General features: G+C 39.7%; 1 protein-coding gene across 1 annotated transcript in view; it reads right to left on the bottom strand.

The window, feature by feature from the left end:
• Window positions 1-25,667, bottom strand: part of GREB1 (growth regulating estrogen receptor binding 1) — a 99,411-nt gene that overhangs the window by 26,488 nt on the left and 47,256 nt on the right. The window contains exons 8-22 of the mRNA XM_058178659.1: window positions 22,580-22,702; window positions 20,930-21,070; window positions 20,589-20,774; window positions 18,879-19,229; window positions 15,778-15,906; window positions 14,873-14,998; window positions 14,500-14,697; window positions 14,237-14,417; window positions 12,108-12,300; window positions 10,221-10,357; window positions 8,831-9,170; window positions 8,213-8,328; window positions 5,586-5,788; window positions 3,175-3,264; window positions 912-1,465 (exon numbers count right to left, since the gene is read on the bottom strand). Coding sequence (XP_058034642.1) covers window positions 912-1,465; window positions 3,175-3,264; window positions 5,586-5,788; window positions 8,213-8,328; window positions 8,831-9,170; window positions 10,221-10,357; window positions 12,108-12,300; window positions 14,237-14,417; window positions 14,500-14,697; window positions 14,873-14,998; window positions 15,778-15,906; window positions 18,879-19,229; window positions 20,589-20,774; window positions 20,930-21,070; window positions 22,580-22,702 — 3,068 coding nt within the window. The remainder of the gene's footprint in view (window positions 1-911; window positions 1,466-3,174; window positions 3,265-5,585; window positions 5,789-8,212; window positions 8,329-8,830; window positions 9,171-10,220; window positions 10,358-12,107; window positions 12,301-14,236; window positions 14,418-14,499; window positions 14,698-14,872; window positions 14,999-15,777; window positions 15,907-18,878; window positions 19,230-20,588; window positions 20,775-20,929; window positions 21,071-22,579; window positions 22,703-25,667) is intronic.

Here is a 25,667-nt window from a genome sequence, read left to right as displayed (position 1 = left end):
GGTGTGTTTTTTTTTCAAGAGGCAACTAGACTTAGTTTTTCTCTGAAGATGTTTCGCTTCTCATCCAAGAAGCTTCTTCAGCTCTTTGGGATGCACATTAATCTAGTTAAGATAAACTGTAAACCTAGATTTGTCCACTGTGGTCATGAAACAGGAATTCCCAAGCTATTTGAAGGGGGGGGGAAGGATCAATTATTTACATATCCAGGGGCTGAAGGAGAAAAATTATTTCAAAGGACTGCAGAGATTGGAGTGTATTTTAAGGCCATCTTGAGAGCCTTTGGGTTGGTGTTGCAGCTATATATTAAATTGGTGACTAATGATGGTAATCATATTATAGGGTTATGACCATAATTGAGCCTGAAATTTTGCTCGTAAGTCATCATATGATTGAGCTCAATTTTATGACAATCATTAAGTAGGTCAGAGTGCTCATTACACAAATCACAAGATTTTAAGTCCGAATCCAGTTTATCCAGTGGGTATGTTTTGCTGGGAAATGATGAAAACCATCTCAAAACACAATCATGTAACCATGAATTGCAGCAATTTGTCATCAATGAGAGCCAGCAACTGAAATGCATTCGCTTGACCATGGGGGTGGTGCAGCAGACATAATTTTGAGGAACAGTTCATAAAGTAACTTTTTTGAAGTGATAATCATAATTCAGAAGGTCATTAAACAACTTTACATGTATTTATAATTATGTTTACACTTGTATCTGTCATAAAATACATGCTTGACGAAATAAAATAAATAAAATAAAAATAAAATAAACCAGTACTGTACTAAGCCAAGGACTATTTTGTAGTTTGTCCTACAAGGCAATTGTTTTCTTAAAATGAGAGGGTGACAGTAAAAACGATCGACAGAGGATATTAGCAGTAATTACTTCGGTCCTGTTACATACCTGGGGTGGCCCATTCAGCAGCAGCCTCCTCGGATGAAAAGTGTCCATCCTCCCTTCATTTCTATTGTTGTAGTCCATGTGGCTTGGCTTGGGAACTGTCCACTGGCGATAATAGAGAGACTGCTCTGTGGAGGTCATCATTTTATTCATGAGAGGGCGAAAAGAGCTTGCCCACATTACTGAATGGTAAGGCAAGAGGGAGGAGGATTTGGGAAGACCTGTGCTGTCTGCAGAGGTCACGATATCATACATCAGTTTGGGAAGGTAAACGATGGGAGGTTGCTGGGATGTTTTGGCCATGGAACACTGAGAGCCCTGCAGAGGCAAGGCACTATGGGTGGGGAGAGAAGAAGCCAAGGACGATGAGAAAGGAGAAGGTGACGACGAAGAGATGGAAGCCTGAGCAGCTTTCGTGGTCTGTTTAAGCTCTTTCTCCACTTTGGGTCTTGGCTTCTCAGTGCTGTTCACACTCTCTTCATTACTGCTGCTTAACATCTGCTGAGGTGACTTTTTTCCTACCTCCCCTGCAGATGCTTCACTGCAAAAGGGCGCACCTGTGAATAAAATCTATAGTTTAGCAATGAAACGTGGTGGTTAGTGGCAGCTCCATACTATCTATTACTCCCTTCCCCACACATATATAAGAACATCACCATAAATCATTCCTGGGGTACAATAAATTAGGCAGAAATAGACAAGCAAGGCCGAGACCTTGAAATTGGCACTGTTAAATAGGGGTGGAATCACGATGTCTTGGTGAGAGACGAGCCTGATTTTAGATGGATCAGTTGATTGAAATATGTCTGAATTTCAGTTTATCATATTGCCAAAAACATCCTAAAATCTTGGCTGAATGTGCAGTGACGAATAATAGTTTTTCATGTGAGCAGAAAAAAGGAGTTGCCTCAGCACAAATTCAATATTTAAATCTAGTTCTACAATCCACAAACTCTCACCCTGAAATATATATACAGTAGAACCTCTGGTCACGAACACTTCTGACTAAGACCAAATCGGCTTGTGACCAAAGTTATGGAACAAATTATGGTTGTGACCAGAGGTTCTACTGTACACATAAAAGGGTCGTGGTTTAGTTTAAACTCCAGTAGGAAGTCCTTGAGGAACAAAGATTAAGGGTCCTCTCCAGATCTTTCTTATAAGAAAGAGTATTTGTGTATTAGGATAATTAATCTGTGTGCCATCACTTGTGAAATGTAATACAAATGTTTATTTTCTCTATGAGTGCATGGGCTGGGAAATTGTGGAAGCATTCTGACCAAATTTATATTTCCTTTCCACCTTCCAAATGATGACATATGTGTTTGTCTCTGTATTGTTTATTTTAATTCTAGAAAAGGTGATTATACTTATTGTGGCAATGAATACTACTGCGATATATTTAAAAACAACAGTCAAAATTTAAATTCCTTCAGGATATTATATTATCAGACAAGAATTCTACTTATATACTGTAATAGATTGAAATGCTGCTATGTAATAAGATGTTAAAAATTTATATGGTATGTTATATATGGTAATGTAAGTCATTACATTTTCTCACTTCTAACAGCTTGTAATATTTTCTAATAATATAAAGAAAGGAAATCTGGGATAAAAAAAATAATCTAATTCAGCATGAGATTTTGCCTAGTTCATGCTTAGATCTCCATGCCCAAATATCTTTCTATGTTACAAATGATTAATCCCACCAAAATGAATTGTAGAAACCCTTAACAGCACTGGTTGAAAGTATTTTCCTATCAGAAATTGTAAAAACGTACCTAGTTCTATAAAAATAGGTTTTAAAAGTTTACATGGACTTTTTGTTCTTTTTTTCCTAAGAACAACAGCAGCATGGATTAAACTATGGACTAAAATGCTAGAGCAATGTTTGACAACTGAAGACAACTTTTGAGATATGTAGACTTCAACTCCCAGAATTCCTTAGCTCCTTATTATTCTCAATACTCCTCCAGTTTCCCACGTCCTACTTCCTAATGTTGCTGTTGCTTGGCACTATTACATCTATCACCACTGCTGTTTGCTACCATGGTTGATTGGCTAGTATTTATCTGAATCTGGAAGTCCCACAGGAAATTCCCCACACTTGGCTGGGGAATTCTGGGATTTGAAGTTACTCATCATAAAGTTGCTGAGGCTGAGGAACACTGCTATGGAGGACAAGGGAGATATAGTTTCCAGAAATAAAATAATATTCCAACATACAAAGAAAACAAAGAAACGCTGAACTGAGAAGTCTTACTTGATGCTTTTGAAGAGACAGAAGAATCGGCAGAATCACGAGAGCCAGATCTCTCCCTATTCACAGGGCTTCTTCTTTCAGAAGCTGAGCCTGCTCCATAATTGAAAGAAAATCTTATTTAATATTTTTATAGACATCATATGATCTAACTTAAAATACAAAGAGGGTGAAGAAATAGACTCTTACATTGATATCAGTGTTCCTCTCAGCGATTCCCACAAAAATACATAATAAAATGACAGGTATTATATTTTTGTCATTCTATCTAGGGCAGCGGTTCTCAACCTGTGGGTCACGACCCCGTAGGGGGTCGAATGACGATTTGCCAGGGGTCGCCTAAGACCATCGGAAATATGGGAAGTATACTTGCGAGTCGAAGAATCCACAAGCCAGCTGCAGGCTCTTCAAATCGCTAGCCGAATTCGGCTTCAGGCGTCATGAATTAAAAAAGAGAGAAATCTTTGCTGTGATGTCTCCCTCTCAAGCCAGCTGCAATCACTCCCAATCGCTAGCCTAATCTGGCTTCAGGCGCGATAAACTTAATAGGGAAGGAGTCTCCGCTTTAATGCCTCCTTCCTCAAGGCAATCGCAAGCAGTTCAGATCGCTAGCCAATACGGCTTCAGGCGCGATAAATTCAAAACGAAAATAATTTTACGGTTGGGGTCACCACCTCGTGGGGAATTGTATTAAAGGGGTCGCAGCACTATAAAGGTTGAGAACCACTGATCTAAGGGATAATCAAGCCATAAACCATTTATTTCCATATATAAGGCAAAGGTAAAGGTTCCCCTTGCACATATGTGCTAGTCGTTCCCGACTCTAGTGGGCGGTGCTCATCTCTGTTTCAAAACTGAAAAGCCAATGCTGTCTGAAGACGTTTCTGTGGTCATGTGACCGGCATGACTCAATGCCAAAGGTGCACAGAATGCTGTTACCTTCCCACCATGGTGGTCCCTATTTTTCTACTTGCACTTTTTATGTGCTTTCGAACTGCCAGGTTGGCAGAAGCTGGGACAAGTAACAGGCGCTCACCCCGTTACGCGGCACTAGGGATTCGAATCACTGAACTGCCAACCTTTCGATCGACAAGCTCAGCATCTTAGTCACTGAGCCACCACATCCCCCTATTTCTATATAGGCGTATGCATATATACACTTATATACATTTATACATTTATACATGTACTGTACATGTATAAACACACACACACACACACACACAAAATTGATAGGATAAGGCAAAAACTACCTGAGAAATGGTCTCACCCCAATGGAATTGGCTTGCCCCACCCACACCAGCAGAAGGGATATCATGCATACTCCACTGGGCAAGGAATTCTAGCTATTGGGTTCCTGGAGAAAGGCCTTTTCTGCCGTAGCTCCCACCCTCTGGAACATTGTGCCCCTTGAGATCTGCACACACACACACCCTTTTGTCCTTCCATAAGAGCTTCAAAATCTGACCAACGGGCCAGGCCCCCAATGAGGGTGTTCTATATTGGAAGGGGCTAGTAGATGAAGATCCCACCCCTCCACCCTATAATATTCTGGTTTTTTTACTTGTTTTTACTTGTATTCTATCCAATTCCATTTTAAATTGTTTTTATCAGATTTTAGTAGTAATTTGTATCTGGAACTCTGCATTGTGATATGGCCCAAGGGCTAATCAATAAAGTAAACTGAGAAACTTTGGGGTTTTTCCCCATTTATTTAATATTTAATCTTCTAATATTTGTACCTCTGGTTATATGTTTGCAAGCCTCCCAGAGTCTCTTGTTAGTGAGACTTTGGCAGCATATAAATTTAATAAATAAATAATGAACCTCGACCCTTGTACCCCTGAATTGATTCCTTCTCCCAAAGAGGACTTCCTTGCCTTCCCCTTTGGGTTACCAACTGCTTCACACACTCCATCCCATGACACCATGAAGTTCTAATATGAAGCAGACGGTTCCATTGCTCTAACTTGGAACAGTGCCCCATCACAGATTGTAATGCTTCCTGAGCAAAGAAAAGGGAGGGGGAGGAGGAGGAGGAGGGGGAGAAGGAAAAGGAAGAGGAGGAATGTGCATTTAATACGTCATACAGGGGAAATCTGGGTGAGGAGAGCAGATTTGTGCCAAGGAAAAGTGTTGGAAACATGTATTTATTTAGGTCCCACTCTTCCTCCCGAATTCAGAAGTATATTCAATTATAAAAAATCTTTAAAAGAAAACAGTGACCGAAATTTGTCAATATTACATTGATTTGAAGGAGCTTCTGACCTTGTCAGCTCTTGATCCTACTCAAGATAGGATTAATCCTACAGGAAGCAGGATTATCAGTTAAAAATGGATTGTATTCAGTACATTGGAAGGCCATGGGTAGGGAAGGCTGGTTTAATGCTGTGGTCCAAAGGATGTTCCATTACCTTCCGTTACTATTTCTTCATCCTCATTATCAGTACTGCTCAGTTTTTCTGGGTCACTCTCCAAGACATCATTTGTGGTTCCTCCTTTCTCCACTGTACTTTCAGAATTGACAAAATAGGCTGCCAAGCCAAGCTCTTGCTCCAGAGTTGTTCTCACCAGGCATGAGGAGTTTATCAACCGTAGATCACAGTATCTCAAGGATCTTGGATAGGCAGATAGAAAAAGAATGAACAAATTAAACGTGCCAGTAATATTAAATTTAAAAATTCAATTCGCCACCCTACTGCTACCCTTTCTATTTTTTCTCCACAAAATACACTGAGAATTGCATTTCAGATAACTTCATTTCAACTACTTTGTGGGTGTTGCAGTTCTGGGACTTAAAAGTCCACGCATCTCAAAGTCGCTAAGGTTGCAGAAAGTTATTTATGCATTGCCTTTCCTTGATATTTGCCATACAAGTGGAGCTTAACTTGTGCAAAAACTCAGCCTGGGATATATTATCAAGACCAATCTCAAATATGAAAGTTATCAAACCGGTAGGTATTCCTGACCCAATGTATAGTGCAACTCTTTTGCTGGTAGATAATAATAGGAAATTTTCATATTTGTTTCTGGATAACATCAGGTCCCAGAAAGAAAGGTACTGTTCACAACATATTTTTTCCTAATTGTTGTTGTTAGTTGCAAAGTCGTATCCGACCCATCACGACCTCATGGACAACGTTCCTCCAGGCCTTCCTGTCCTCTACCATCTTCTGGAGTCCATTTAAGTTCACGCCTACTGCTTCAGTGACTCCATCGAGCCACCTCGTTCTCTGTCGTCCCATTCTTCTTTTGCCCTCAATCTTTCCCAGCATTAGGCTCTTCTCCAGTGAGTCCTTCTTTCTCATTAGGTGGCCAAAGTATTTCAGTTTCATCTTCAGGATCTGGCCTTCTAAAGAGCAGTCAGGGTTGATCTCCTCTAGGACTGACTTGTTTGTTCGCCTTGCAGTCCCAGGGACTCTCAGGAGTCTTCTCCAGCACCAGAGTTCAAAGGCCTCAATTCTTTGGCGCTCAGCCTTTCTTATGGTCCAGCTTTCACAGCCATACATTGCAACCATAGTCTTGACTATACGCACTTTTGTTGGCAGGGTGATGTCTCTCCCTATTTTTCCTAATAGGGATGTGCCAATATTTGGCCCATAACAGGAAAGATGGTTCAGATTCAGCAGGAGGCTACTTGCTGTACCAGTTAGAGACTGCATAGAGCAAGCACACAGATCCCTATTTTCTAGCTATTTAATGTTTGCCTAGGGTTGAGGAACATCCTTCCTTCCAATGATCCTTCAGAGGGCTCCTGGTGATTTTTGATGCCATCAAGTATGATATTCTGTTGAATTATTTGACTGAACAGAGGCACTGTGCTTCAGTCCTTCTGCTCCCATGGTACAGTGAGCTACTTTGAGCCAGTGAGCATGTGAGCACAACTGACAAAGCAAGTAATGTTAAGTCCTCAGACTTATGACGCAATGGTGGGGAAGCTCCTGATTGGTTAAGGCACGCAGCCTTCGCGGCAGGACAATTAAGCCCTGCGATTGGCTGAGTGTGTCTTACAGCTGCGATATAAAAAGCTGTCAGATGAACAAACTGTTCTGTTGCTGTTCTGAGTTGATCTATTCTTGTTGCCTGCATTAAGCCAATAAAGACTTGTTAGCTTCAGAACCTGTCTCACCTCAGTTATTCCAACCTCCTGTTGCCCAATAAAGTAAGGTTTTGGGTCTTGTGCATTGTAGTTCTCCGTGTAGAGTTGAAGAAGTCTGATTGCTTGCCTGGTTCTGCTTAGCACATGTATGTACCGTATTTTTCGGAGTATAAGACGAACCTTTTTTCCCAAAAAAAGAGGGTGAAAATCTGGGTGCGTCTTATACTCCGAATGTAGCCCTGTCCAGCTTCTCAAATGGAAGTTTCAGAGGCTGAAAAAAGCATCAGAAAAGAAGCTTCAGAGAAGAGGCCCCCAAACAGAGCTTCAGAAAAAAAGCCCCCAAACAGAGCTTTAGAGGCTTTTTTTCTGAAGCTGTTTCAGAGGCTTTCAGAGGCATAAAAAAAAGTTTTTTCTGAAACAGAGTTTCAGAAGTTTCAGAGGCAGAAAAAAAAACAAGGCACAGAGCTCACAACCAAGGAACCTGTTGCTAAAATTCTCCTCTGGGAACAGCTGATTGGGGGTATTCCGGGAGGCCGATCCACCTGCCCATCAGCTTTTTTCTTATTTTCCTTCCTAAAAACTAAGGTGTGTTTTATACTCCAAAAAATATGGTATATATACTGTATATAACTTGTATATAAACCACTGTTTGTAAAGACAAAACCTCTGTGTCCTGTATTTTGCTCCTGGGTTGTCTCAAAATAATAGTCATGCTGTAAACACTCTGACATCTTAACTTCCCAAGAATTAAACATAAAACATTGCAATGGTTTAGTGATGTTCTAAAATTTATACCCAACCCTTAGAATATGCAGTAAGATGCAGTAATTTCCATATTACTATTGCAAAAATGAGAAAAGATTGTCAATACAAGCTTCTAGGCTTTATTTTGTGATTGGGTTGTTTTTTTGGGGGGGGGTTGTTTTTAATAATACTCATTACCTTGGCAGGGATTCTCCTTGAGGATCCATTCCACTGAAAATCAAAATGCAAGGTAGACCCTCCAGTTCCAAATATGTCTGAGGTTTCCAATCAGCATCTTCAATTTTCTGCCAGTTCTGTCAGTCATATTTAAGGCAACTAATTAGAATATATCCAGCCAATCAAGGGGGGATGGGGTTAAGTGTTGGGCCAGTCACTCCCTCTCAGCCCAACCTAATAGGGTTATTGTTGTGGGGAAAATAGGAGGAGTTATGTTTGCCACCTTGAATTACATATAAATATAAAAATAAAAAAAGGTGGGATATAAGTAAGTAAGTAAATAAATAAATAAATAAATAAATGTTAGCATGCTTTACGTAGTGGTTGAGTGTGGATACACACACACACACACACACACACGTACATCTATAATAAGGCCGCAAACATACAGGTAGTTCTCAACTTACGACCATCACTGAGCCCTAAATTTATGTCGCTAAGTGAGAAATTTGTCAAGTGAGTTTTGCCCCATTTGACAGACCCAAATTGGATCCTGGAAATATTCTTTGTTCCTACAGACTGCATTAACCAGATATCAGCCGCCCAGGCTACGGCAGCCGAGATTTCATCACAAAGTACCTTGAGTTGTTCCACAAAGTGCTTCCCCACGTTGATTCCGGAGTTGGGATTCCCCAGGATGATTTCAAAACGGCCCTCCAAAGCAAGCCTTTCCCTCACGTGGATGAGGCGCTCATAAGCCACCGCAGCCAATGGCATGCAAGGGATCCTTAAGACCACCATCAGCCCATGTCCACTGGGACACTGCTGTGAAGAGTTGATGAGGTTCTGCGTGATCTCTAAAGTTTCGACAGTGGTATAATTTTTCATCTGAGATAAGCCACAGACTGCCATCATGGCTGCGGAGTAGTGCTGGACAAGAACAAATGTCCTTATCACTGCACTATGCAGCCGAGGAAACCTGAAAGGACACAAAAAGCAAGGTGATCTTATGAGAATATTTTAGACGCCTAAATCCTGGGTTTGCCAATACCTTCTTCCAAGATACTTTTCAATTCCAGTCTAGAGAAAAAAGTGACTATACCAGTCACCCAGCTGGCTACTATACCCTAAGAGAGAACTAAGTCTCCTCAAGCCTTTAATACTACAGCCAACTGGCTCTCTTAAGTCCAACAAAAAATACAGTAAAACATGTGAAACATGACTGGTGTGTGTGTGTGAGAGAGAGGGGGGGAGAGGGAGGGAGGGAGAGAGAGAGAGCGGGAGAAAGAGAGAGGGAGAGAGAGAGAGGGAGGAAGAGAGAGGGGGAGAGAGAGGGAGGGAGGGAGAGAGAGAGAGAGAGCGGGAGAAAGAGAGAGGGAGAGAGAGAGAGGGAGGAAGAGAGAGGGGGAGAGAGAGGGAGGGAGAGAGAGAGAGCGGGAGAAAGAGAGAGGGAGAGAGAGAGAGGGAGGAAGAGAGAGGGGGAGAGAGAGGGAGGGAGGGAGGGAGGGAGGGAGGGAGTGGGAATTGTCAATACATACAGATATTCAAAATTGGCCAGGAATAACAGGCATTCGAAATGGCATTCTGTGTTTACATTATATTGTATCAACACACACACAAACACACAAAACATGTAATTCAGGGTTCAGCTATGTCTTAGCCAAATTGCGGAAATCTTTCTTTACATAGATTTTTTTTTTAAAAAAAAGTCCTCAGGTACCACTCCTTCCTCAAAAGTCAAATTACTTCTCCCACCATCTATGGATGTTGCTGAATTCTGTCAACTCCCCTGGGAAACAAAGATCCGACACCAATGGAGGATGGAATTTTTCTATAGTTATCATCATGATCCAGAGAGAAAATAACCTTTTTTGTGTATTTGAGGGAGGCTTCAGGTATATGGAAATATTTAAGTCTAAAAGAATATTATTCTTTATAAAAAAAAACACACACAACCTTCAGTTTGAAGGAACACTACAGTTCCAAATTCTGCTTAACACTAAACGTTATTAAACTGCATTCACTCTACCTTTTCCCCAAAGCCATGACCATTGCTTCAAAAGAGCTGTCATAACGAAGCAATGGAAGACTGTGTCCAGAAAGTGTGGATTCAATGAATTCATGCAATCCATAGTACTTCTTGTTTTCATGATATAAGTCCATGCCCTAGAATAAATGAGATGGATTACAGTATTGAGTCATTTATGATCATTACTATCATAACTATTCAAGCATTTGGTTAATTGTTCAATAGCTTTAGAAACGAATGACCACATGAACACAAATATATTTGTGCATGCACAAACACAAGTGTTCCCTCCCACCCAGTTCAAATGAGGACACTTTGCTCTTCCTGTCAACAGATGGAGCTCATGAGGGCTGTACAGTCTCTTGAAAGAGGTTCTTTTAAAAGCACAGGAGGACGCATAAAGTAGCTCTTTTCACAGTTAAAGCACCCACCACTTTTTCTAAGCTCACCCAGCTGCTTCAAAATTGCCATCTGTGCATACAGGGGTGGGATTCTACCGGTTCGGACCAATTCAGGCGAACCGGTAGCACTGACGATCAGCTGGGAGTGAACCGGTTCGCTCCGACAATCAGCTGGGCCTGCCCGTCCCTGTGCTTTACTTGCCTTTATCTTTGCAGCTGATTAGCGGGGCAGAGCGGATTGCCGCATCTCAGCTGTTTTAATTCCCTAGCACTAATGCGGAAGGTGATTTTTCATTGAACTGCGCATGCGTGCGCAGCAAAGCACGAGATCACAAAACCAGAAGGATCTCACCTCTGTCTGCATATATACAGACTCTACAACAACTCTGCTCTCCACTTTTTCCATCTGGTGCAAAGTATCTCTTCGGAAGACTTTGCACAATCTAGTATTCATATATAGCTTTCAAAAACTTTTTAAGTTCGACCTTCACTATTTACTTCTTTGGTAGGAAGAAAAGTCAAGAGAAAAAGGATCAAGGTCAAAGGATCTCTCAAGTAAATGTGTACCACTTCCATGTACCCTGAAACCATCTTCTTCAGGTTTTCCCAAAGTTGCAACTGAATTGTAAATGTTAATGTAATAAATGGAAAATTGCACTAGTATGCATTAGCAGTGCCGTATTACTGGTGTTCAATGAAATAAATTAATTGAATTTTATCAAATCAAGCATAGACCCCATCCATTTCAATTCTCCTGAAATAAAGGCACCAATAAACAACAGAATGGTAAGGGGTGGACTTTTGTCTGAAAATATGGTTGTTTGTTAGGTTTCTGCACAAGTCTGTGAAAGAGAACTTGGCAAATCGTGTTGTTACAAGTAAAGCATCCCTCCTCAAGGTCTTAAAGCAACCATGGCCTCTGAACAGGGGTCTCCAACCTTGTCAACTTTAAGACTTGTGGACTTCAACTCCCAGAATTCCTCAGCCAGCTTTGCTGAGGAATACACATAGAGGTAGGAATTCTGGGAGTTGAAGTCCACAAGTCTTAAAGTTGACAAGGTTGGAGACCCCTGCTCTGGAAGGTTCAGTGTGTAGCCCCTTCAAGAGCTTTCCCGAATGGTTTACATATGGATATGTATACATAGACAACATTGTCACGGTGACTACTGGCAAACGGAAGCTTGCATACATGTGCAAAGTGCAGTGACAACCTGGAAATTTTTTTTTGAAGCAGAACCTTTTGCCTCAACAGGTGGGTTTTGCTCACCTCCGCCCACTTGGAACAGATTTATTCTAAATGCTTTGCAGAGCCCTATCCCGGATGCAAACAAGCAAGCAAGATCAGATAGGAGAATCTAAGGATGGATGAGCCAAGAAGAAAATCCATTTTGTTAAACTGTCATGCGATCATTAAATACATACTAAATTTAAAGAAAAAAGAAAAAGAGAAAAAAGCTCTTGTTGATCCTAAAAATTATTTTCTTACATTGTTATATAACGAAGGCCAGTGGATTTCATTATAAGGGCTAATCCGGGTGTATTGGGTCTGCAATGCATAAGGAAAGGAAGTCACATGAAGAGTGACAATGTTGGGAGCTTCCTTCACCTCTCTACAATTCAGCAGTCTGTCCACGAGTCCCACAGCTGGATCTGAGTGAGGGTACAGGCTATGAACTGCGCTGTAAAAGAGAGAATGTGTGCAGTCAAGGGTTGACATTCTGTGTGCTAAGTACAGGGTAAATATAAGCACTGTACGAACAGGGAGTAAAATAGATGCATGTCCATCTGCACATTTAAATATGATATATATGATATATCTATATCTATATATGAGATATATCTATTTATGATATATCTATATCTATAATCTATATAATCTATATCTATCTATCTATTTTTATATATATATATATATATATATATATATATATATATATATATATATATATATATATATATATATATATATATATATAAAATTGGAACGTCGCCAAGACACTTCCAATTTTACGCGGGAGAAAACCCGAATAACCAAAGACCTACATACAAACACACGCGAAAACCTCAGAAAACATATATATATATATATATAGAGAGAGAGAGAGAGAGATCTACCTACAGGTACTCCTCAACTTACAACCACAACTGAGCCCAAAATTTATGTTGTTAATTGAAAAAAATGTTAAGTAAATTTGTCCCATTTTACAACTTCTCTTGCCACATTTGTTAGGTGAATCACTGCGGTTGCTAAATTAGTAACATGGTTGTTAAATGAATCTGGGTTCTCCATTGACTTTGCTTGTCAGAAGGTTGCAAAATGATTCCTGAACACTGCAACTGACATAAATATGAATCAGTTATCAAGCATCAGGATGTGAATCACGTGACCATTGGGATGCTGCAATGGTCTTAAGTGTGGAAAAACAGTCATAAGTCGGGGACTACCTGTATATCTCTATTTATCTCTCTTCTATCTCTATCTCTCTACTTCTCTAACTACACACATACAAATATACTTACACACATACATACACACAAACACACACACAGAGGTAGGCAGGCAGTGCTGGATCAGTCCAATTCAACATTCTGTGACCTATTCAGGTAGTCCTTGATTTACGACCACAACTGCAACCAGAATTTCTGACAGTAGGTAAAGTAGTTGAACGAGGCGCACCCAATTTTTGCCACAATTGTTAAGCGAATCACTGCAGTTGTTGAATGAATCAGGTGGTCGTTAAAAGACATTCATCTTCGCCATTGACTTCGGTTGCTGAAAGATGGCTGGCAAGACTGCAAATAGGGATCACACGATCCCAGGATTCTGCAACTGTTGCAAATACACGCAGGTTGCAAAGTGCCTGAATTTTGATCAAGAGACGGTGGGAATGCTGTGACCGTTATAATTGCGAGGACCTTAAGTGTGAGTCACTTTTTTCAGGGCCTTTGTAACCTTAAAGGATCACCAAATGAATATAAGTTGAAGGTTACCTGTAATAGAATATCAACTGCATCCAGAAAGCTACCAAATTGCACGAGAGATGATAGGTCTATCCTCCAGCAATTGATTTTTAAACCTGCTGCCTTTCTTAAGGCCATCATGCAGGTAGGAAGGCTTGGGTACCTCCTTATTTTATTTGGTAAATAATATGGGTGAACCAGCTGCTTCTAGATGAGCTAACACAAACAGTGCGGAAGGAGTATTTATTGGTATATTTAAGAAGCATGCATAGCATAGCAGTTCTCTACTGCTCAGCCACAACTTTAATGTTGTTCAGAGGTGGGTTTCAGCAGGTTCTGACCAGTTCTGGAAAACCGGTAGTGGAAATTTTGAGTAGTTCGAAGAACCAGTAGCGGAAATTTTAAGTAGTTCAGAAAACTGGTATATACCACCTCTGCCTGGTCCCGTCCCCATCTATTCTCTGCCTCCTAAGTCCCAGCTGATTGGGAGGAAATGGGGATTTTGCAGTAACCTTCCCTGGAGTGGAGAGGGAATGGAGATTTTACAGTATCCTTCCCCTGCCACGCCCACCAAGCCACACCCACAGAACCGGTAGTAAAAAAAATTGAAACCCACCACTGGTGTTGTTCACTAAAAAGTGCAACCGTTCTTACCTTACAAGGTCCCGGTGAGCGTGGTCATGGATGAGTACAAACAGGGTGTGTGGGTTCTGCAAAGAGTTCTGCAAGAAAGCTTTAAACTTTAACTGGGCATCAGCGTCAAGCTTGACAACGTATTGTTCCACCCGCTCTTTTGTCAGATGTTCCTTCTCCAAGCCAAGCTCCAATAAAACACCTAAAGAAAGAGACTGCGTGTCACCTAACTGAAGTGAATTTGCGCTGCGGTTCTTTTTCTACCTATCGACACCAATCAGCACCTGAATGCCAGAGGTGGAAGAGGGTTTGCTGATATGTCACTTCTGAAGGAGGCACACATATCAGGAAATCTATTTTCTCAAAGGAACCCAGGTCAAGGTTTTGGGTGCTGGAATCTGCAATGGAGCAAACATGAGAGAGCAATTTCTGGGCCACAGTGAGCTGGAAAGGGCGGATCTGATGCCGCTCAAGGTTATAACCTAGTGGAAAAAAAGCAAAAAGATGGTGAGAAAAAAAAGCATAATTCTTTATTTACTTAGATTCCTAAATTGTGAGGTGAACATTCAATGACAAGACTCTTGGAAAAAAGGGCGGAAAGGATACAAATATGTAAAAAAGATATATCTCTGTTTGTCACATACACACCACACATACTTGTACACACAGCTGCTCCAGTTACATCCAGGGTTGCCGGTTTATTTGCAGAAGCAGAGAGAGATGATGATATGTGGGTTCTATTTTCTTGATAATATTTATCCAACAGAACGTCGAGGTCACCATCTAACAAAACAAAAATTATCTTACTCTTTTGTGTTAAAGCTATAAGGATCCGCAATAGAACTTTGGGAGTAGTAAAGTTGCATTAAAGCTGTGGGATATTCAAGAACATTCCAACTCTTGAGGAAAAAAGATGCTATAGTTTACAATTACAGAATGGTGCTTCTGGGTATAATATTTGAAATTCAGATACCAGTATTTATCTTAGGATGTTGCATGAAGACAATCATTTTATTTTAATTTTTAATGTTATGCTTTCAAATTGGTTCCAACAATGGGAAGGAGGAATTTTAAAAGAAAATATACCCATTTAAGACAGATATTTAATCTGACAGACAACTTGGCATTTAATATAACAGGCTCTTTGGCATTTAATCTAATGCCCTGTAAATGGCAACTAAAAATAAAGTGCTTTCAGATTTTACTATCACGTGTCTATCAGTTGGCAAATAAATAATATTATCTGACAGTAAGCGGAAGATTAATGTGAACTGAGGGGAAAAAAACCACCAAAGAACTGAATAGGAATCTGCATAGGCCGTTTCCCATCCCACTGGCCTTAAACTTGCAATTCTTGGCAAGTTTAAACTTGTATATGCCACAATCCACTGCTATACTTTGTCTTGGCCGGTGTCCCCCACATCCAGCTAATGGGAAGTGTGAAAAAATGCTAGCCAATTAGTGCCCCAGATCTACTTTTGTTCTTTCTTAACACACTTGCTTTTTACCATGGGGGAAAAAAAACCTACCTGCAAAGACACTGTAAAGGTCTCATGGCCTACCTGGGCAGAGAGAACTGAAAAATGGTCCAAGAACGTCTCCTTTCCCAGTAACTAGCTCATAGCTAACTTCTTTCTGATATTCTGCTGGAGTGAGCATGCTTTCAGAGAGTATTCTTGCTTGATATTTCCCTAAAAGATGAAGAGAAATATCAGAATCACAATTCCATTAAATCAAAGTCAGGATTATTTTTCTCAGATCCAAGAGCATGAAGTATCCTTCTGCAGCCAGAAATCCTCCAGGTCTGAGAATAACCTCCATATTCTCATATGTCACTTGATATATACCACTTTATAATGGCACTTGGTAAGGCCACACTTGGAATACTGCATTTAGTTATGGTCGCCACAACGTAAAAATGATGTGGGGACTCTAGAAAGAGTGCAGAGAAGAGCAACAAAGATGATTAGGGGACTGGAGGCTAAAACATATGAAGAACGGTCACAGGAACTGATTATGTCTAGTTTAATGAAAAGAAGAACAACGGGAGACATGATAGCAATGTTCCAATATCTCAGGGGCTGCCACAAAGAAGAGAGAGTCAAACTATTCTCCAAAGCACCTGATGGCCAGACAAGAAGCAATGAGTGGAAACTAATCAAGGAGAGAAGCAACTTAGAACTAAGGAGAAATTTACTGACAGTTAGAACAATTCATCAGTGGAACAACTTGCCTCCAGAAGTTGTGAATGCTCCAACACTGGAAGTTTTTAAGAAGATATTGGATAACCATTTGTCTGAAGTGGTGTAGTGTTTCCTACCTAAGCAGGGGGTTGTACTAGAAGACCTCCAAGGTCCCTTCCAACTCTGTTATTATATTATATGTAAGAATCAAAATTGTAGTCAAAAGTATTATAGGGATACTAGTTTGGGGAATAAAAAAACAAATAAAATGTGAAAAAATGCCGATGATAGGTTGATTGGATATGGTTGATATCGGAATAGAGACTATCTAGAAATCAGAAATATGGAAGTTCCAAGAAGGAAAGACAGAATATATTGCAGATAATGATCTAGCTCTTTTTCTCACTAACTTTTGAATCAGCAGTATCTATGCTGGTCAAGGCCCAAGAATATTCAAAGCAAAAAGAATCTTTAGATCTGCAGTTTAATTTTGGAACAGTACATTTACAAAAATATTTTACTTCATGGTGTTACTCAGTTTGCTCTGTTCCTGAACCAATTTTAAAGCTTCTAAAAATGAGCCTAGGCTCTAATTTCTGCAGAAAAGACTGTCTTCTTTGGTGAATATAAAGAAATGCCATTTATTTAGTCCTGTGTTGTAAAGGACAATTTATTGTTAAGTTTAAATAACTTGCTTTTACCCTAATTATATAATAATTATCTAACCACATAATTAAAAACAAGATCCCACCTCAACCCCAGAATATTCTGATTTTAACTTATTTAATTTATGTATTTAATATTTAATATTTTAAAGTTTGAACCTTTTCATGAGGTTTTAAGCCACCCAGAGTCGCTTGACGGCGAGATGGATGGCATATCTATTTAATAAATAAATAAATGCAACTAGATGGAGGGATATTACTATGCAGCATCTGGCAAGAATGATTTATTTACACATTTATTGTATTTACAGCATTCTTTGAAAAAAAATCATATTTTAAAAAAATCTACAAAATACTATAAATAATGGTATGAAAGCCAAACATATTCAAATCACCAAGCAGTAAATCATGTAAAAACCCAAATGCCTGCATGTAAAAGTGCATCTTCCTTTCCTTAAGAGATTTTACCCAAGAAAGAAAGAAAAAAGACAGAAAAAGTTACAGAGAAAAACAAAGAAGGATCATAAATAGTCTGGAATCTCATAAAATATTGTGAATGCAGCCAGAAGATGATTTGATAAATGTCCGTCTTGGAAGAACTCCAATGTTCAGGTATTTTATTTATTTATTTTATTTATTATTTTGATTTTTATACCGCCCTTCTCCCGAAGGACTCAGGGCGGTGTACAGGCAAAATAAAAACAGACAATACAATGTACAATTTAAAATACAAATTAAAAAACTTATTTTAAATTAGCCTAAAAAGTTTAAAATATATAATAAACTAAAACCCCATTTAAAATTATTAATAGAGAATTTAAAATCGATAAAATTTAAGCCAGCCCCGCTTAAGCCATACCCCCCGGTATGTATGTAGCATGACCTTCTGGCCAAGCTAATCTTACGAAGTGAATATTCAATTAATAATTCATGTTATGATAAAGGCATCAAATAATATGTCACATTTATTAACATCTATCTTAATAAGATTTCACAACATGAGAAATTATCCAGAAAATAAATACCCCCAAGAGACTTAATATGGTTCTTTTAATAAAAAGCCAGTAGTTGATATATTTTGCCTGTCTATGATGAAAATCTACATTCTGTATCTCTTCTGATACAAATCTTAGGACAACCGATTTCATTTCATTTATTTGATTTTTTGCTTGTCTGCTAATGCTTCCAAGTCCTTTTTATGGGAGAGCACCAATACCTTCGGGGGGAGTGGGAGTGATAAACTAAGCTAGGGGGAACTCTGATGCAAGCCCTGTACATTTTCTCTGTATATTGTGACACTTGCATAATGATAAGAGACACAGCTTGAACCACAACGCTGCACAACATCGTTTGTGGAAAGTAGCAAGAGCCTGAAGATGCAGCTACAGGAGAACGTGGGGCAACGGTAAGAGATAAACAGGATATTCTTGTAGGATTACATTTATCTAAAATAGAAAAAAATTTGATATTGTGTGTAGATTGGCCTGTGTATCCATAACCAAGGTAATCGGGATGGAATCCCTCCACAGCTACTGTTCAAAGGTCATACCTATTTTTATCGAGATAGAGGACAAACATTGAAATTCAAGGCAAGAAGACATAGCTTGATGGAAATGTAGCTGAAGTTCTCTGACTGGAGAAGCACAGTAAAAAAAAAAAGGGATGATAGGAGGCACTATTTCCATGTGTGTGCCTTATTCATTGTCAAGTAGGAAATAGGACAAAGTAAGCATTTCATTGGTCTCAGAAGGGAGGGAAAAAAAACCCAACAACGCTCGCACACTTGCGTATGTAGTGTGTTTCATACTTGCTCACCTGTAACCACAATGCAAGAGTCTATGGTTCTGTTTCTACAAGCACAGATGATCACCACATAGTTGGTCTTTGCCAGCTTTCCTTCAAGGAGCATCTTGAACATTTCTGAAAGCCCTTCAGCCAACGAATAGCTGCACTCAATGATGTGGACGCTGTCGTTGCATGAACTGGCTGCCAAGCCTGCTAGCCAGGGGAGCTGAGCTGAGGTGACCGGGGCAATGGGGCCAGGAATGTGAGGAAAAGCTTGAGGAATGGCCTGCTGATACTGACGGATTTCAGAGAGGTACATCTCCCGCCATGAACGCATGAAGATCTGCTCCAAATCCTCAATCAAAGGTACCTGGTCTGAAGCTAGGGAAAAATAAGAAAAGCAAAAAATGATGATGAATAGGAGAGAGTCATCTGCTATCCAAGCTACAATATTCACTTCTCTGGTTACATTAAACCAGGGGTGAAATCCAAATTTTTCTACTACCAGTTCTGTGGGCGTGGCTTGCTGGGCATGGTGTGACTTGATGGGCGTGGTGTGGCTTGGTGGGTGTGGGTTGGTGGGTATGGCAGGGGAAGGATATTACAAAATCTCCATTCCCACCCCACTCCAGGGGAAGGATACTGCAAAATCCCCATTTCCTCCCCACTCCTGGGGGAAGGATATTACAAAATCTCCATTCCCACCCCACTCTGGGGCCAGCCAGGGCTGGTATTTTCCAGTTCTCCGAACTACTCAAAATTTCCGCTACCGGTTCTCCAGAATCTGTCAGAACCTGCTGGATTTCACCCAATCTGCTGTTTGGAATGAGATTAAACTCATTCCAAACAGCAGATTGCTGTAATTTTTATATATGGCCAAAATACTGACAGTCTTAAAATCACATCCAAGAAAGATGAATTAAAGAGACACACAAATATTGTAAAATAAAAAAGAAGAAACTGCTCATGTAAAAGGTTAGTGTCATAAAAAAATAAATTTATGTTCAATATAAATGAATTACTGCAATTTTTAATTTGAACATTTACCATTGGAGAAAACACTTCTTGTTTATCTCCAGAAGTTATAGGAGCAGTTATTTCAAGTCTCACATTAGACACTATTGTTATAAAAAGATTATTTTAGTCTTACCATGAAATGATATTTATTATATAATACACAATAAATGAAGCACATTTATTTGTGCACAAATTACTTCTCTACTAACATCTGAACTATGTAAATGGTCTGATTAAATAACTTTTCCCTACATTTTCCTAGACTGAAGAAGCTTATTGGATAAGAAGTTAAATATTTTCAAAGGAAAAAATCAAGAAAGTCCAGTTGCCTTTTGGGAAAAAAGAAAAAAAAAGCACCAATTGGACAACCATGGTCACATTTTCCCAGAATGGTTTTTTTTTTCTTAAGTAAGGAAACCCCACTAAATTTTTAAAATATGAGATTATAGTCCATAAATTACACCTTTTGACAACACTTTAAAGCAAAATATTATGCATGCAGAAGACAGGAAATCAAAGGAAATGATAAGGGATCCAATCTGTGCCCAAGCACAGGGGGGGCTGTGACATTTACTGGAGCTACTCATTATATGTGCACCCAGCTAAAATAATAATGATAAAAAAAAGGTTTCTATTCCAGTTTAAGAAATCACCTTTTCAATAACAATTTGAACTGACAATTCTAAGAGTATCTGAAATAGGATGTTGATTGAATAAACTCACCAAGCTGAACAAGGTAGTACACTGTTAACAAGAGCTGCATTTCCTCTGAAATTGGCTGTACAGTGGAGGCTCCATATTGTTCATAAGACCTAGACAGAGACTGTGCATTCTTATAACATGTATACAAAAGAGGGCTCACTATGACATCATTAAGGTTCCCACAAAGGTAAGGGAAGTTCCCATGCCCTGTTGAAGCAAAACATAACAAAGTGGATCCCAAGTGCACAATATCAAGAGGCATAAATGTGTTACAAGGGTTTTTTTTAAACAACAACAACAACAACAACAACAACAGATATACTTGCATTAAAGATGTTAGTCTTTTCATATAATTGCTTTACCTTTAAATATGACTGGTTTTGCTTTATATATTTTAAGCAAATTTTCAGGAACCGAAACTGGCTCCCCTGAAGCCACTATTGGAGAAGATGCTGGTCCTACCAAAGTAGCATGAGGTAAACTGGGGAGCCCTCCTCCGCCATCTGAAAATCAGTTTAAAATTTGATTTAAAAGAATAAGCCAAAAGAAAAAAGAAAAAAAAACCAGCACGGAGAGGAAAAATAAAGTATTTTAACTTTTCCAGAATTCATGCGCTAGAATCATTTGGGAAGATGCAGTTCCCACACCTATTGAGAACACAGAATCAAGGCCTTTGTCATTAGCTGTGATCCCAGTGATCTATTTTCTTCCTCCTTCCCTCCTGTCTCTACTACATTCCTCTTGTTCTTAAATCTCAGTCAACCAATTCCATATTGCTTCTATTGAGCCGTGCTGGCACAGTGGTTAGAGTGCAGTACTGCAGGCTACTTCTGCAGACTGCCAGCTGCCTGCAATTTGAAGTTTGAATCTCACCAGGCTCAAGGTTGACTCAGCCTTCCATCCTCCCAAGGTCGGGAAAATGGTAACTCCGATTGTTGGGGACAATATGATGACACTGTAAAACCGCATAGAGAAGGCTGTAAAGCACCATGTAGCAGTTTATACGTCTAAGTGCTATTGCTACAGCTGTCCAACCTTCAGTCCCAACTCTGATCTCCTAACATAGCATTCATTCACCTTCAGCCTCTATCCCAATAGAAGATGAGAAACCACCACAAGAAGCAGACAAAATTGATGCATTTTAATTAGGATTACATTATTTTACTAATTAATAAGAATTTCTTAATAACTTGCTTTAAAAAATCACATATGATGCTGCCTGAGACAGTCTGATAATTACCTGAGGTATCATTTACAAGTGGTCCTCACCTTACAACCACCACTGGGATAGGAAAATTCATTGTTAAGTGGTGTGACTGTGACTTGTGACTTTTTCTGCTGGCTTCCTTATTGCCACTGCATGTTGGAAGCTGGCTGGAAAGGGTGCAATTGGTGACCATGTGATCAATGGCCGCTGGCTGTCAAGTGCCCAGATCATGATCACATGACTACGTGGACATTGCAACAGTCAAAAGTCACTTTTTCTTTACTATTTTTGTTAACTTTGAATGATCACTAAATGAATGATTGTTAAGTAGAGGAATAGAATAGAATAGAATAGAATAGAATAGAATAGAATAGAATAGAATAGAATAGAATAGAATAGAATAGAATAGAATAGAATTCTTTATTGGCCAGGTGTGATTGGACACACAAGGAATTTGTCTTGGTGCATACGCTCTCAGTGTACTTAAAAGAAAAGATACCTTCATCAAGGTACTACCAGTACCATTACTACCTGTAATAAAGTCTGACATTTGCTCAGCTTTAAGAAGCAACGGAGACATAATCCATTTTTCTGCTAAAGACTGCAGAGTGAATTCAGTGAACTTCAACTCAACAGCATGGGTATTTTTATTCATTCACATTCAGAGACTATATAGTAGACACAGCCTATTCTATCAGAAAGGGTTTGTAAAGAAGTTATACAGAACAATTTGCTAACTTTCAAACGGGCATCCAATAAGAATCTCTGTAGTAGAATCTTAACCCTAAAATATATCTTTGATTACCATTTTTATTTCTAGTTGGGATTTGTGAGTTGGACTGCATATTCCAGGCTTCATTGGAGGAGGGAGACTCTGGTGACCATCCTTTGTGGCGTTTTTTGGGAGGTCCCGGGTTTGTTAAAGTACCTAGATAACGATAAGGATACCAAAACTACTTTGTTTCCTTGGTGAAAGCACATACCTGAAAATTTGCATGTCATACTTTAAAAGCCACTTGACTCTTTTACAACAAGCACAAGAGAGTGTATATAACAAAACACAGTGGTACATTAAAGACAGAACCAATATAAATTCAACAGACTATTAAGCAATTTTAAATGGTTTAAACACTAGAGAGAAAAGACCCTTTACAAACATATATTGAAACTAGATGTTAAAATTCTGCGTAGTGATCGTGTCATACTATTTTTAACAGGAGTTTTTTTTGTTTTGTTATCAACATGGTATGGAGTTTATGTAGGTTCAGCAGTAAAGAAGAGCCATAATAAAATAACTGAATAACAGAGGCTGTAATACTTCTTAAATATATCCTGCTTCATACATAGGAGTCCATTTCTACCTCAGTCTGAGTATAAAGGTGCTTCCAGTGAGGTTTAATTGTCCAAACGTATTCCTGTAATATTAACTGGGGTCCAAAAGACATCACTTTCAATCTCTAATCTTCCTTTATTTTCTCACTGTTTCTTCTATCTTTTCTCGATAGAAAAACATCTGCACAATGCCTTTGGACTGATAATAGGGGCAATATTATTTCAGAACTTCGTTGCAACAGTGACAGTGCCTTATTGAGCATCAGGTGGGCAGTCTAGCCTTTTCTCTTTTGATGTCTGCTTTGCAAGCACAAATCTCAAGGAAAGAGAGCCGAGAAGATTTTGTGTAGCCATGCTTTTAAATTTTGCAAATCATTTCACCTTGGCTACTTGCCATTTAAATTTACAGCCTTTCCAGAACTATTTTTTAAAAATGCTTAAGCACATCCTGTTCAACCTGGAACTTCTGAAGTAATCACTTTTGGATATGGAAGTATCATTTTGGGGTTGTCATCTGCCTGGAACCCACAAGGGACATAGCCAGTCAGGTCATGGCATCATGAGGTGGAAACTTTCAGCCCAAAGTTTGCAGTGGCAGCAGGTTTCCAAAAATTTTGACCACATCCATTCAAGGAACCGTCAGGCCACAAATAGGATGCTGGGTGGATCATTTAATTTGCCAGCTTCTAACTTAAATGGGAAGAAAGCACGAGATTATGCCTTCCATCACAAGCAAAGGTTTTCCCTGTTGTTCTGCTCCCTTGCATTTCACAACTTTTCCGCATGAGGGCAGCCTACACTACTTATATTATTATTCATCTCCGTCATTTGCTTTTCTCTAGCAAATTCACAGAGAAAAGCCAGAAAAAGTTCACACATTTTAGAAGCAACAAGTTTCCATAAAACCTTTTGCTCAAGGGTAAATCCTCCGACAGGAGTTTTCAAGTAAACCAAAGTTTTGTTTGCACCTAAGGTTGAGCAGGCAAGGAAATGAAATAGAGCTTTTCTGGTAAAAATGGCCGTGCTGTGTATTGCCCTAATCTGCCTAGGACTTTTTTTTTAGTTGGATCTGATGGGTTTGGAAAACAGGAAATCCCAGGAGTGTAGGGTAGAATTAGAACTGAACCGCCTCCCTCCCTCCTACCTCCCAAGAGAAAACAAAATCAAAGGCAGTGAGCACTGTTTTAATGCTAAGTAGCAAGTTTTTAGAAATGTCTGAATTAGTTACGTGAGATTAATTCCTTGGCAAATCCTACTGTCAACATGAATATAGGATGAGCAGTTTTGATATTTGGGTTTAACATTTGAATATACTAGCTTACACTGTCTGTTATTTCTTTTTTTACAGTGTACATCATTTTTTTTCATTCATTCATTAATTTATTTGCAGGACCTATATGGTTGCCTATCTCATACAATGACTAGGCAGCTCACAATAATACTTAAAACCTAGTTGAAACCAAAGGTAACTTTCTCTTCTGCATTGGACCGAACTTTCTCACAGCTCAACTTCCCGGCCTAGCCCAAGGCTTGGGGAAAGAGCCATGTCTTCACAGCCATAAAGAAAGCTAAAAGGGTAGGAATTCCTCAGTGGAAGACTATTTCAAAGGCCTAGGGCCATGATGGCGAACCTATGGCATGCGTGCCACTTTGGCCATGTTGCCCAGCAGGCATGGCATTGCCTGTTTGCCTTCCAGGTTTCTCATCCGTATACGTGTGTGACGATCAGCTGTCCTTTGCGTGCGCGGCAGTGCCGAAAACCAGCATGTGCATGCGCACCGGCCAGCTGATTATCAGGTGTGCATGTGTACCAGAACCCGGAAAGTTTGGCTTTTCCGGAGTATGATCCCTTTGCATGCATGGCAATGCTGAAAACCGGCATGTGCATGCACACTAGCCAGCTGATCAGCAGGCGCGTATGTGCGCTAGAACCCAGAAGTTTGGCTTTTCCGGAGTGTGGCCCTGATGAACGAACGTGACGTTTCTGTGCGACCTTTTTGGCACTCGGCGCCGAAGAGGTTTGCCATCACTGGCCTAGGGCAGCCACCAAGAAGGTGGACCTCCAAAGCCCCATCAGGTGACAACATTTAAGGGAGGAGACCTGAAACACGCCCACTCTATCTAAACTAGCAGGAGGGGCAGACACCTCCAAGGAGAGGCAGTCCTCCAAATACTCATGTTCATAGACCTATGCATATGTGGAGGGAGACAAAGTACAGTAAGAAAAAGCTTTTGCTTTGATGCCGAAGGTCATGAAAGCAAGTGCGAAATAAACTTTTTGAAAGCCATCGTATCCAATAGATGGGCTATTTTTACTTGGAAGCTCCTATCTCACATCAATACTTGCCCAGTATTGGCAGACCCACCCAGAGGAGAAATTTTCCATATACTGGCAGGTTTATACTGTAAATACTTCAAGTCCCATGGCTTCAATTTACATAGGGCCTTAAAAGCAAGCTCCAATTGAACTGTGCTTGAAAACAGATGGGCTAGCAGAATCATTTTTATATACAGTACTTATAGACTAAGTCCAATGGTATTTGTCTCCTGGTGGAAAAAAA

This window comes from Ahaetulla prasina, chromosome 1, assembly GCF_028640845.1.
Source record: "Ahaetulla prasina isolate Xishuangbanna chromosome 1, ASM2864084v1, whole genome shotgun sequence".
In the NCBI taxonomy this organism is placed as follows: Eukaryota; Metazoa; Chordata; class Lepidosauria; order Squamata; family Colubridae; genus Ahaetulla; species Ahaetulla prasina.
This window is presented reverse-complemented; position numbering and strand designations above follow the sequence as displayed.